Source organism: Nesoenas mayeri (assembly GCF_963082525.1).
Source record: "Nesoenas mayeri genome assembly, chromosome: 18".
Taxonomy (NCBI): domain Eukaryota; kingdom Metazoa; phylum Chordata; class Aves; order Columbiformes; family Columbidae; genus Nesoenas; species Nesoenas mayeri.
Genome location: NC_137566.1, coordinates 4,073,693 through 4,086,445, shown reverse-complemented (window position 1 = coordinate 4,086,445; position 12,753 = coordinate 4,073,693). Strand labels below are relative to the sequence as shown.

General features: G+C 54.9%; 1 protein-coding gene across 3 annotated transcripts in view; it reads right to left on the bottom strand.

Moving 5' to 3' along the window:
- The window catches only part of ARRDC1 (arrestin domain containing 1), a 33,614-nt gene extending 32,784 nt beyond the window's left edge, over positions 1-830 (bottom strand). For all 3 annotated transcript variants that reach the window (XR_013923023.1, XM_080355978.1, XM_080355979.1), the window contains exon 1: positions 641-830. Coding sequence is in view for 2 of the 3 variants with exons in the window: in XM_080355978.1 (XP_080212104.1) it covers positions 641-758 (118 nt within the window). In the remaining variant the exon portion in view is untranslated. The remainder of the gene's footprint in view (positions 1-640) is intronic.
- Between the last annotated feature and the right edge of the window lie 11,923 nt (positions 831-12,753).

The window sequence follows — 12,753 nt, the reverse complement described above, 5'->3', positions numbered from 1 at the left end:
CGGTGCCCGGTCAGACCCAGGAGCACAAGGGCCCGGTGTTCAGGGGCCACCCCCACGGCCATGCCGGGAGCCCGGGGAGGCTGCAGGGCTCCGGGAAGGGCTGGACACGGGGACCAGGCTCCTGTGCCCGCGGTACCACCGCCCTGGGCACCCACCAGCTTCGGAGGCTCCTGTGAAACAAGTCTATGGTTTGGTTTCGTTTTGTTTGACTGGTTGGTTTGGGGTGTTTTTTTGGGGGGGTGGTTTGGGGTTGTTTTCTGTTTGTTTGCCTTTTTTTTTTTTCCTGGGGGTGTGGATTTTTGGTGGGATGGGAGCAAAAAGTGAGAGGAGGAAATAATCCAGCAGGTTGCTCCTACCAGCCCCGCCGCTCCGCTCCCGGGCCGCCTCACGGCGGCAGAACCGCGGTGCGAGCCCGGAACACCCGCTCCCAGCGCCCAGGGGGAACCGGCTCCTCCCCGCGAACCCCCCACCCCGGCACCGGCCCCACGGCCGAGGGGACCCCGCACTCCCAGCGCCCCACAGGCTTCCCCGCTACCGCCGCGGCGGAGCCCCGGCCCGGCCCACCCCGGCCCCGCCGCCCGGGGGAGGCGGGCAGGGGGCACCCCCAGCGCGGGAGGCGGCGGGCAGGCCGCGGGCTCACCTCGGTACTGCAGCGAGCCCGACAGGCGCACGGTGACGGTCCCGGCCAGCGGCTCTCCGGGGCTGTAGACGACGCGGCTCTCACTCAGTCGGATCTCGAACAGCTGCACCTTCCCCATGGTCCAGCGCCGTCCCGACTGGCCCGGCCCGCTCCGCCGGCAGCGCTACCTGCCGCGCCGCGCCGTCCCTGCCCCGGCGGGCGGCCCCGCCCCGGCCCGCCCCCTTCCGCGCTGGGGGAAGGGGCGGCCGGTAGGGACGGGCTGTGGGGGAGAGAACTGCTTGTGGAGCCGGGGTGTGGGGGGAAGGAGCTGGTTATGGAGCCGGGGTGTTAGGGAAAGGGCGGCTTGCGGGGCCGGGTGTGCTGGGAGGGAAGGAGCGGTCATGGGGCCGGGCTGTGAGGGAAGGAGCCGGCTGCCCTGCCGCGGCATGGGGCCATCTTGCCTCCCGCTGCTCCTTCTGAGCTGATCTCCTCCTCCTGTAATTCTCCCGGCCCAGCTGTCACCTCCCCCCACCCTCCTAGTTTTATAACTCAAGTCACTTTTAATTATCTAGCGAGAGGTAAATAGAGGGGTCCCGAGTTCTTCTCAGGGTGGCAGAGCCTGGCCCAGGCTGCCCAGGGGGTTGTGGAGTCTCCTTCTGTGCAGACATTCCAACCCGCCTGGACACCTTCCTGTGTAACCTCATCTGGGTGTTCCTGCTCCATGGGGGGATTGCACTGGATGAGCTTTCCAGGGCCCTTCAACCCCTCACATTGTGTGAGGGGTAGACAACTGCCCCATGCTCCCTATGGATCAGTGGGGTGAAGGTGCGTGACCAGCCCGGGCACCCCAGGGAGCTGGGGGTCAGCAGCACATCACACTTGCTGTGTTCTCCCCCTCAGCGCTGCGTGATTGAATAAAAAACATCTGTAAAACCCACAGCAAAGGCAGCGCTGGGGGAAGGCACCTCCCGGCGAGGCCTCCCGGCTGCTGACAAGGAGGCTGCGTACACGTGCAGAATGAGTAAGTGTAAAACGGGCTGTGCATCTGCAGCGCACACCCACCCGGACCCTGCTGGACGGACAGATGTCCTCCCACAGACCTGCAGTGATGGCAGCCTGGGCACACAAGGCTGTGGGACACTCCTTATGGTGCAAGTAAAACCCCTTGAAAAGCACCAAAGGAGTTTGTGTATTCCCAGCGCACAGGGCTCCTGCTGGGAAGCTCTTTCAGGCCCCCCCTTCTTCTTATTTTTCCAGCCTGTGTGTAGTCACAGGCAACGTACACCCCTGCGGTCTTGTGCCAAGGCTTTCAGCAGCTCATCTCCCGCGGGGCGAACCCACGGATGCATCCGCACACCGCTCTCCTTGTGCTGCCCTTAGCTTTTGTTTTGCCAGGCTACGCACCCCCCTTTTCTCCAGTCTTTTTTTTGTGTAAGATGAGCCTGCAGCTTCTTTTATCAGACTCTGCAGCCTCTTTTCAGCTCTGCCAGCAAAACACAAACAAACGGCAAGAGGTGACAGCAACCTGCGCTACAGCAGATTTTACTGATCCGTCTTCCCCCATGGAAAGCGGCTTTGTGTGCTGTTGGGTCCACCCCATTACTGGGTCAGCACTGGCACCCTCGTCACAGAGGGGGACAACTCAGGGTGAAAAATCCCCTTCACCAAAACCAAGCCATTCGTGCTGCACCGCAGCTCTCCGGACACAAAGGGATTTATGCGCCTTGTTTGCAGAAAAGTTAATTTTAAACACAGTGAAGTTGCTCACCCAAGGTCACGACATGAATCTAAAGGATTCCTGCGCCAGGAGCCAGACAAAGGCACCCAGGCCGCAGCTGTGCTCGCTGTGGCACAGCTACAGTACTGCAAGACAGCGTGCCGAGACACCAACGTGGGACCCCTCTCCTGACATGGCCAGCAGCGATGCCACACCATTAATCCACCCCCCCCCGACTGTGGCTACACCATGGCCTGCAGTTTGTAAGGTGTAACTAGATGGGTATAATTCAATATATTTGATGCCTGCGGCGCCAGGGCACCTGCCATTCTCTGTGCATGAGCCAAGGGTGCTGAGTTCAGGAGGGTTTTACTCATTGAAGCCAAATGTGTCTTTGCATTCCTGCCTCCCTGCTCATCTACATGCGCCCCAGAGTCACCCCTGTTATCTAATTGCGTGCGCAGTCACCAGCACTTAAATTCAGACTGGGTAAAAAAAGAAGCTAAGGATGTTTAGTAAACTGCAAAAGATTCACTTTCCTGCTATTTTGGACCATTGTTTTTACTTGAAATTGTTTTGAAGGGCTTGTTCTGGTGATGGGAAATCTCACTTCCTCTGGGTTCTGTCTGCTCTCCCTTCCTCCTTTTTCCTGTATTAAAGGGAAAATTTTAAAAAAGAAAAAAGAAAAAGAAACATCAAGCCTGGTTTTAGAACAAAATTCTCCTTTCAGATGTCACCGTGCTCCCCTGACTTCAAGGAACATGGCATTTCTTGACAAAGAACATAGTAATTTTAAGAAAAGAAAAGCCACAAACACATTTATCAATAAAACACTCCCACTGACACCTGAGTCCTGCTCTGCCTGCAGCACAAATGAGCTTCAGCCACCTGACTGTGCCTCAGTTTCCCCTGCATTGAACATGATCGTCTCACCCAGCAGGGCTGAGCTGTGCCAGGGACCCAGGAGTCCTCGGGGAAGCACCGCGGAAATGCCTGGGAATACCTGAGCCGTGACTGTTAGCGGATTTAATGACGTGAACGCTTCTGGGTGAGGCAGCAACACATTACCCCCGGGGCAATTTGTAGTTCACTGGATCATTTCCACTTGCTCTGTCGCTTCGGAATACATGGGTGCTGGGGAGACGGGCCAGCCTTGCGGGGTGCTGCCCAGCACCCTGGGGACGCTCCTGGCCTCCCCTGCTCTCTATCCCCTCCATTACAAGCAGATGAGGAGTCTTTTTCTCAACCCAGGAGTTTTCTCACTTTTGCTGTTCCAACCTCTCCCCCATCCTGCTGGGGGGGGCAAGCGAGGGGCTGAGTGGGGGATTTGCTTTCTACTGGGCCAGCCCACTGCACCCTGTAAGGTCCAGCACTGAAACATCTGTGTTGGAGGAAAAGATAAAGCAGCAGCATGGCCAAGGAAGTTGGTTTCTTAAGCTTCCCTTTGACTAAAATACACATATATGAACAGCAAGCCCATGGAGGGCTCCCTGCTGATATAGTTACGCTATATACACCACTGCTAACTATTTTATATACCTATATATGTATATAAAATGTACAATACCAGCATATTTATACTACACTTATGTTTATTACCTTTCCAAATCAGTTCCCTGCTTTACTCAACTGATCAGTCAACCACGTCATCCAGTGCTAGCAGCAATGCCAATGACTCGTTATTGTTGGGCTGGCACCTTTCACCTGTGCACACACAGTGTTGTTCAGCCACACCTGCCTGCACACCCGCCCTCTCCTCAGCCAGAGGCCATGGCCAAGGTCCCCGTCTCCTCCGTTCTGTGGGTGCAGGGGCTGCAGGCTGGTGAGGCAGCTTCCCTAAGGGCACGTGATGGCATCAGGGCTGTTTCCCACCTGTGGTGTACAAAGCCCTGGGATCTCGATGTCCCAGGGCTCTGCAGCAGCTCCTGGCTGCTCCTGGAACAGCATCGCTTTGATACGGGCCATGGTCACACCAAGCCTCCCAGATGGCAGGGCCACCAGCCCTGCTCCTGGGGGCAGTGACAAGAGCATTAAGTGATCACGGCTCTGCCAGGGGGCCAGGTGGCATCTTTGGGCTCCACCCCATGGATGCTTCATGACCCTGTATCCTCAGACAGTGTTCCCAGCCTCATTCAAGGAGCGAGGGGAAAAAAAATATATGAGGCTGTAACAGCATAATAAAAATATTTGCTTACCCTCATACTGTATGCCCGAGCACAGAATATTTGACTGAGGCATCTCTACTAGAGAGACAAGATTGCCCTTCACAAAGGGACAAACCCCCCTGCCATGTCCCTTGGCAATTTGCTTCTGCTGCTCAGCCCTTTTGCTGCTAACACGCACTCCTGCTTTCTAGTCTGACTTGGGCGGCTTCAGCTGCTGGTTCCTCTTCTGTCTTTCTCTGACATTAAAGTCCTTTAGCGTCAAGTAATTTCTCCTTGTGATAGTACTTACACACCAAAAATCAAGACACCTCCTTGATAAACCGATCAATTTGAGCCCTTCACGTCTCTCCCTGTAAAGCATTTTCTCCAGCCTTTGTGTTATTGTGCTGGCTTGTGTCTACACAAGCCCACGTACTGGCATTTGTGTGGTGATGGAAATCTGCATGCAGGAGCAGCCTCCCTTGTACAGACACATGCACACACAGGAGTGGATGTATTAGAGTATTTATCCTCAAATGCACACAAAGGTACATGCAAGCCCTTGAGCTCACATCACTAGAGACCAGATGAGCATCCATAGGTAACACATAGGTGCTCCTGGCCTGTTTTCCTCCCATAGATTAACCCTCATCCCTAGGGAAGGGGGCTGATTCAGGGCCATCCCTCCCAAACTCCTCCCTTTTAATCTTCCCCTCAAGCCATGAAGGAAGATGAGGGCAGAGATCAAGCCCTCAGCTGAGCCCCTGCGGTGTCACCCAGCTGGCACCCGTCCCCTTCACGTGGGTGCTATTGCTTTAATCAGCTAATGCCCAGCCAGCACCTGGCAAGCCTCACTAGAAAATCCTTCAAGAGAAGCAAAGCATTAATTACTGTTATTATAATTCTAATTGCACTGCCTGGATTTCTGATCTCTCCTTCACTGGCAGAGCCCCTGTTGCTCAGCGTGGGATGGGGAGGAGGATGGCACAGCAGGACCGTGCCCGACCACGGACTCACCAGAGATGAGCCATCCCATCAGCCGCTCCCATGCAAAGTCCACCATATCACCTCCTGCAGCACTTTCACACAAATCCACTCAATACTCCCCAGAAATAGCTGAGAAGCACTCCCACATTGCTGGCTGTGGTGGAGATAACCTCCAGAGAGGCAGTGATGAATACTCAGGGGCAGAAGACAGCACCCATGATGAGACCACCACAGCCACCAGCTAGAGGAGCATGCCTGTGTGGCCCAGCAGCCCTCTGCCAGAATTAATTTGCTCAACGAACCCAGATATCCCACTTCTAGCTGATAAAAAGCTGTGGGGTGGACCCTGCCCTAGATGCCAGGCACAAAAACCTCCAAGAAATCCCCCAGCCCTCCACACAGCCCAGGAAAGTGTCTGGGGAGAGGAGATGGTGCACCAAGGGTCGTGTTAGCAACCCAACCTGAGAGCCCTGGCGTGGGGGCACCCCACAGCACCCATGCTCCTCTCCCACCCCTGGCTGCCTTTGCCAGCTCACTGAGAATCCCACTCCCTCCCTCAGCACACATCTTTCAACCTCTGCCAAGAGAAACCCTTCATTCTCCTGCTCATTGTCAGTCTCTCCATGTGTCCAGAGCAAAAAAACATCAAACCCCAGCATGGAGAAACATGTCCCAGCAGCTACTCCCACAGGAACACAGAGAACAACTGTCTTGGCACATGCTGAGTGGGATGTCTGAACCAAACCACGTCTTAGTGCCAGAGGACCAAGGCTCAGGGCAGCACTGACCCCTCGCCCACACCTGCTGCTGCAAGTGGCTCCAGCAGCGTGAGCAGCCCACACCCAGTGAAACAGCTCAGGGTCCCCTTCTGAACAAGCACACACTTCCCAAGCATAAGGTTCATCTGTATGTAGAGCCCCTTCCCATCACAGGACCACACACCAGCAGCGCTGACCCACAGACACCCCACAGGCTGAACCCAAAAGCCACCAGAGCCCGGTGTGCAGGAGTTAATCTCTGAGCCCACGCTGCTGCCAGAGCTGTGCTCTGCCCCAGGGCACCGTCACCCGCTGAACATTTTTCTTTGTGAAGTAATGCTTTCCGAACGAGATTGCTGGCTGGCTGCATCATGGGTGGGTGTTGGGTGGAAAAGCAGGGGGCAAAGGTGTACCCCACCACTGCACCTTGCTGTTCATACCCCTACTTGTCCCAGCTCTCACTCCCTACCCACAGCACAGCTGTTCCAGGATTGCCTCTCATATGATATTTCCCTTTCCACAGTCATTATTGATTTGGGTTTCCATGACCTAATACACAAGACTCAAAGGTCGCTGGTCTGAGGCCAACCAGACTTGTCATGCAGCAGGTGAGTCACATCTGACAAACCTGCCTTGGCTGGAGCAGGAGTTGTCATTAAAAAGTCCTCCAGTGCCACGACATGAGCACTGTCTGTCCCAGCCACACATCAGCACCATGCTGTTTACAGGAGGAGCTGATGGAGGCTCTGCCTGTGCTAGAACCGTGTGCTGCACGTCTCCCTCATCTGTGCGACACTGCCAGCTGAGCTGGTGGCAGTTAAAGTGGTTGAAGGTGGGTCTACAATCCATTTTCACCAAGTGACCAGGCAACAATGATGTTTGTGCAGCCGGTTGCTTTGTGGTCCTTGTATTGGGCTGGTTGGCAAAAATCAAACCCACTGTGCCCAGGGGAACACAAGCAGAGGACAGAGCAGCTCGTGACAGGCTGTAGGAGCAGCTCCTGAGATATTGCACCTGCCAGCAACCCCCAGGTCTCCGCAGAGGAGAAGTGTCCAGCCCAACAAGCGGATCTATTGTGGGTGCAGAGTGGTGACAGAAGAAAATACACATGATTTTGGTGTGGCTCAGGGCTGGGCCTGGGTGCAGAACTGCCCTGGGGAAGCAGATGGCATCTGCACCATGAAGGCAAAAAGCTGTCGGTAGCTGCTTTGTTTCATGCTGGTGGGAGCTGAGCCTGATGACCTTCTGCATGTCCCTGTTCTCTCCCCCCACACTGCCTCTGTGGGGAAACCTGCCAGGCTACAGTCACCCAGTTCACCCACAGTCTCAACTGAAGCCACCGTGCCACCCCAGGGACTGTCCTGGCTCAGCATCCCAAAGGGACTGAGAGGCAGTGGTGAGAGCCTCCAGCACCCAGGGGAGGTAGGAGGGTGACACCTGGCAGCAAAGAGGCAGACAAACATGCAGGGAGTGCAGAGCACACGCCTGGGAGAGCCACACATGAGGATCTAGGAGATTCACCCGTTATACAAAAGCCAAGGGCAGATCAGTGTGTTAAAACAACACAACTAGTCAGCACAGAAAGGCAGCTCAGGGCAGACACACTAGTGAGCTATGAACAAGACTTGATGGCCTGTCCCTTCCCCAAATGCTGGGGAGACAGGAGAAGGACGTGCTGGAGGACATGGTAAGCACTGAAGAGCTGGTGTAACAAGCCATGGGACCCTTATGTGAGGACAAGGATGGAAAAGATGCTATGCCTGCTTTAGGATAGTTAACAGAATGCTTCAGCTCCCTTGAACATGTGGGTGAGGTGGAAACATCCCAGGCACAGTGTGGGTCCATGTCCTGAACTGAGTACCACAGAGAAGATAAAAGTCACCCTAGCGGGACCTCCCCAGATTGATCTTATTTCACCCTGCTTCTGGAGGCTGGAGTTTGCATCGCGGATCAGCTGCTGCCAAATCTGTCACAACTTCTACTTTCCCTCAACTACACCATCACAGTTGTATTTCCCCACCTTCCCTGTGAGCTTGAGGTGGTTTAGGGCAAACCCAGTTCTTTCACGAGCAACTCTGGTTCCCAGCAGCACCCATCACCTTTGCACACTCCTCCCATGGGCAAATAATCCCAGCCCAGCTCTACCCACAGCTATTTTTACAAAGTCCTCCTAAAACGTGCCACACATCGACATTTCAGCCACTAATGTAGCTACGCCAGCACAAATACCTCCTGCAATGTGAATCAAGGCCAACAAATGCATTTGATCTTTGTTTTCACAGTTATGAGGCCAGAGTAGCACCAGAATAAATCACTTTAGTTGGGTTTGAAGCATTTCTCCACCAGACACCTGCCCAACAAGAGCACAGCTACAGCTCGACCTGTCCCTGCTTCCCTTAGCAAGCTCTGCTGTTCGATTTTCACCGCTTGCAACCCAAGTACCTGCATTGCTGCAAAGAGCTTCAGCAAAATGGGCTTGAAAAAGACAAAGCCATTACGGCAATAGCATTTTATCATCCTCTGCAAGGCGTTCCTGCTCATGATACCCCATCACCGGCATCACTTCTCAGCAACTGCAGGCAGTAAAGATTGAAAAAGAAATTGAATTCCCCAGACTCAGTTTGTCACTGGCTGTCCCCACACACAGTCAGGGGACTCCTCTGGTGGGAACACCCTGTGGGGTCCTGTCTTCTGGTTTCCCAGCTCCTCACACGGGTGCCTGTGCACAAGGTGTCACCACGGGGAGTTGACCCTGCGCTGGAAGTGTAGCCACAGCCCTGCAGGGACGGTCACTGTGGCAATGCAGAGCACATGCTGTCCCACCCCAAGGGCAGCCAGAGGAAACTTCAGGCTATTATCCCTCTCTCTTAAGCCTGGCAAATGCCAAGGCTGCATCCTAGAGGCCATTAACCAAGCAGATGCACAGTGACACTGCAAAAGGCGGCACAACAGAGATGGATCTGGTGAGGAATGTGGTCCTGCAGCCACAAAGTCCACATCTCCCCAGCAGCAGTGCCTGAGAAATCAGCTGCAGTTCCAGAGCTCAAACACTCTGGCACAGATTAATGTGCCACCTCCCTCCTCTACACCAGGCACCCTGGTTTTGGGGACCACCAGTCCCCAAGGACCCTGCACTGAATAAGTTTTAGTGAGCACTTGCAAGGAGCACCACAGAGGAGATTGCCCTATCCCACCCCAGCACACACTGCCCTGCAACACCTGCACCCCATAGCCCCCTACAGTCCTTTGTACACCCCCCACCCATCAGGGCACAGCAAGGGCCAGGGGCTCCAGGAAGGACCCCACAGCTACAGGGCAGAGCCACACCAGCAAGGACCAGTCCCTCTGCTCTCCATCATAGCAGATCCAGGGATGATAAGAACATTCAACCAGGAATCAGAACCATCATAAAACATTCCCCACAATGAGGTGGGTTCAAAATCAAGCCCAAAAAATTGAGCTGCAGTTCAAGATCAGCAAACCTGATCAGGGTGAGACACATCCTGGTGATCTGGCAGGTGTACAACAAGAAGAAAGGTCAGGCTGAGACATCAGTCCATGAGTTAAGTTCTGGATGACCAATGCTGAAGACCAGCATTCCTCAATACAACTCAGACAGGGACTGGTGGCCCAGGCAGAGCTTAAATGCACCCCCATGGCCCAATGGCCCAGGTGAGGCTGGTCAGGGCCATTAACACCTGTTAGTGTGCTGACAACCTGTGCACCTCCACCCAGCTGCCCTGTAGCCCCCAGGCTGCAGCTGGTAGGGTGCTTTTGGTAGCTTAGCTGTCCCTGCTCACCCATCACTAGGACTGGGTGCTCAGGTGGGGTCCTGAGTGCTGGGGAGAGCAGAGGCGGCTGCTGCAAGTCATTAAAGTTTATGGACACTGCTCTAGGGAGACCTGGAGGAGCTGGATTCTTTGCAGACCTTTCTCAAGCCAAACGACAAACTGCTGCTGTGGGCTTCATGGCGTTGCTGTATGAAAAAGTCCTGTCCCAGCAGGAGGAGGGCAGACCCGTTGGCTCCTCTTACACCCAGGTGCAAGCCCCAACTTGCCCTCAAGCAGCTCACTGTGAAGTCACTCAGTGTCCCTATATTATCACCCCCAAACCCTGGGTGCTACCAGGGGCAGCGTGTCATTCCTGATTGTGCTGCATTGCATCATCCAGGTGCAAAGCAGGTGGGAAATGTAATTGCAAGTGCTGGGCCCATCTAACCCCCCCAGACTAAATCCCCCTTGTTTTGTGGATGAGGTAAATGACCGTCTGCTCCCAGTGCCCTGCCATGGTAACCAGCTTTCCTGGAAAGCCTAATTGCTGCATCTTCCCAGCAGCGAGCGAGCAGCAGGTCTCCAGCAACCTGCGTGACATCTTCCCTGCACAGAACCTGTGACTGAGCCCCACGCTCGGAAGCAGAGAGGGTTTTTAGCATCGGTGATGCCGCATGGGTTGGTGACATAGATGAGAAAACCCATCGCGCATTGCCAGGTTACTGGCTGCATCGCCCTGTCAGCAAGACGCTGCTGTCACCTGGGGTGTCCCCAGGGACATCAGAAAGTCACCTTAGCCCACCTCGAGCTAAGGCTGGGCTGCTGGGGCTCTTTCATCCCATCCTTTTAGGGACTAAACTGAGCTGAAAGCAGCTGGACACAAACCCAGCCTGGGGGAGGTTGGCCACCCACCCACCAGCTGGGCTCCCTGGGAGCCAGGTTTGGTCTGAGGGAACCACACGGGGTAGTGGGGGCCAGGAGCAAACACCCGCCAGCCAAACCTCTCCCTAAATCTTCTCCTGACACATCGGGTGCCGCTGCATGATGCTGGTCCCCCCTCCGGTTGTATCCGCATTTTCACAGCGAATTGCTGGTAATGAGCTGTGTCTCTCTATGAGCTGAGAGCCTTTGAGATCAAAGATGCTCTTACACAAAACCAAAATATTATCACTGGACTTTAAAGGCCAGACTAAGCTTCTGAGGGACAAAAATTCAATTTTCTGTAGGTCTAATTTGAAACCATTTTAATGCTCATTAAGATAGAGAGACCCGAGCAGATTGTGCAGGCTGGAAGACAGGGAGAGGGAAAAAAGAAGTTATTGACATTTCAGTTTAGGTCTTTATTCTACCCAGAGCTCCCCACTTCTGGCCAGCGGCTTTGAGTAATGCTATTGTTAGCATCAGAATTGTAATTCTAATGTTCTTTTTATAACCCACTTGGAAAAAAAATATCCTGAAGGCTTTGACTGAATGCAAAGTAATGGAATTTATTGTGATGAAAAGAGATGTGGAGATGCAGAAACCTGCAAGCCCCTGTGCCGTTACTCCCTATGATGGGGTGGTCACGATGCTCACCCGCCCTGGGTGTCCCCCTCTGCCTCACCTTCTGGGGTGCTCGGTGATGGGGGGTGAAAGAGGAGACCGCGGTTGCTCCTGCTCCTTGTGTGTCCTGGTGTGGCAGTGGAGCCGTCTGCTGGGTCACAGCCCTGGGGACAACTGTCCCGAGGGTAGCGCACCCCTGGGCAGCACCCGGCTCTGTGCCTCCAGCTGAGGGGGTGGGATGGGGACAAGAAAGAGCCCAAAGGGGGATTTATTTGCCACTCTCTGCGAGCACTGGTGTGGAAATGCAAGATTGGGTCAAGGCGGGTGCGGCGGTCCAGCGGGCGAGAGTGTAGGGCGGTCGCGGTGGGGGGAGGCGCGATCAGAGCGTCAAATAAGGGACCCAACTCCCTTTTAGAAACCAGATTTTTGTCACCAGCCCCTCCGCTCTCTCCCAGCAAAGCCGGGGCGGCTTTGTCATTGGCGTCCGCGCCTGCGGGGGGCAGCAAACCCCCAAAAACCGCCCCAGCCCCCCAGGTCCCTCCTGCTCCCCAGCCCGGGAGATGCCACCCCCGCAGGATGCGGCCCGGCCCCAGCTGAAGGTCACGGTGGATCATAGAATCATTTGGTTGGAAAAGCCCCTCAAGATCATCAATTACAACCGTTACCCCACCCTGGCACTGCCCCGTGTCCCTGAGAACCTCATGTCTGTCTGTCCAACCGTCCAGGGATGGTGACTCCAGCACTGCCCTGGGCAGCCTATTCCAATGCCCCACAGCCCTTTGGGGAAGAAATTGTTCCCCAGATCCAATCTAAATGTTCTGTGGTGGATTCCACCCCCCCACACACACACTGTCACAGGGCACTGGGTGCATCTCCTCCCGGCACTATGCAGCCCTTGCATGGGGACAGGGACACAGACTCTGTCCCCACCATGGCCACAAGGGCTCGCTCCATCCCCAGCACCTGCTCCTCTGGCTGAACCCACCAACCCACCTTCCACAGAAGCAGGCACACCAAAACTATAAGAAAAGCTTCTGTGTGAACTTGTCGGTGTCCTTGTTTCCCCCGTGCTGCCGGCTCTGTGGCTGGGAATCACTCCTGCTTTAGGGAAAAAGTATCCCCTGACATATGGTTTCTGACCCATTTTGACCTCAAAAAAACCACAAGCAAGGTCATCTGTGTTTTGGCAAAGGACAGCAGGAACGTGTCCAAGCGT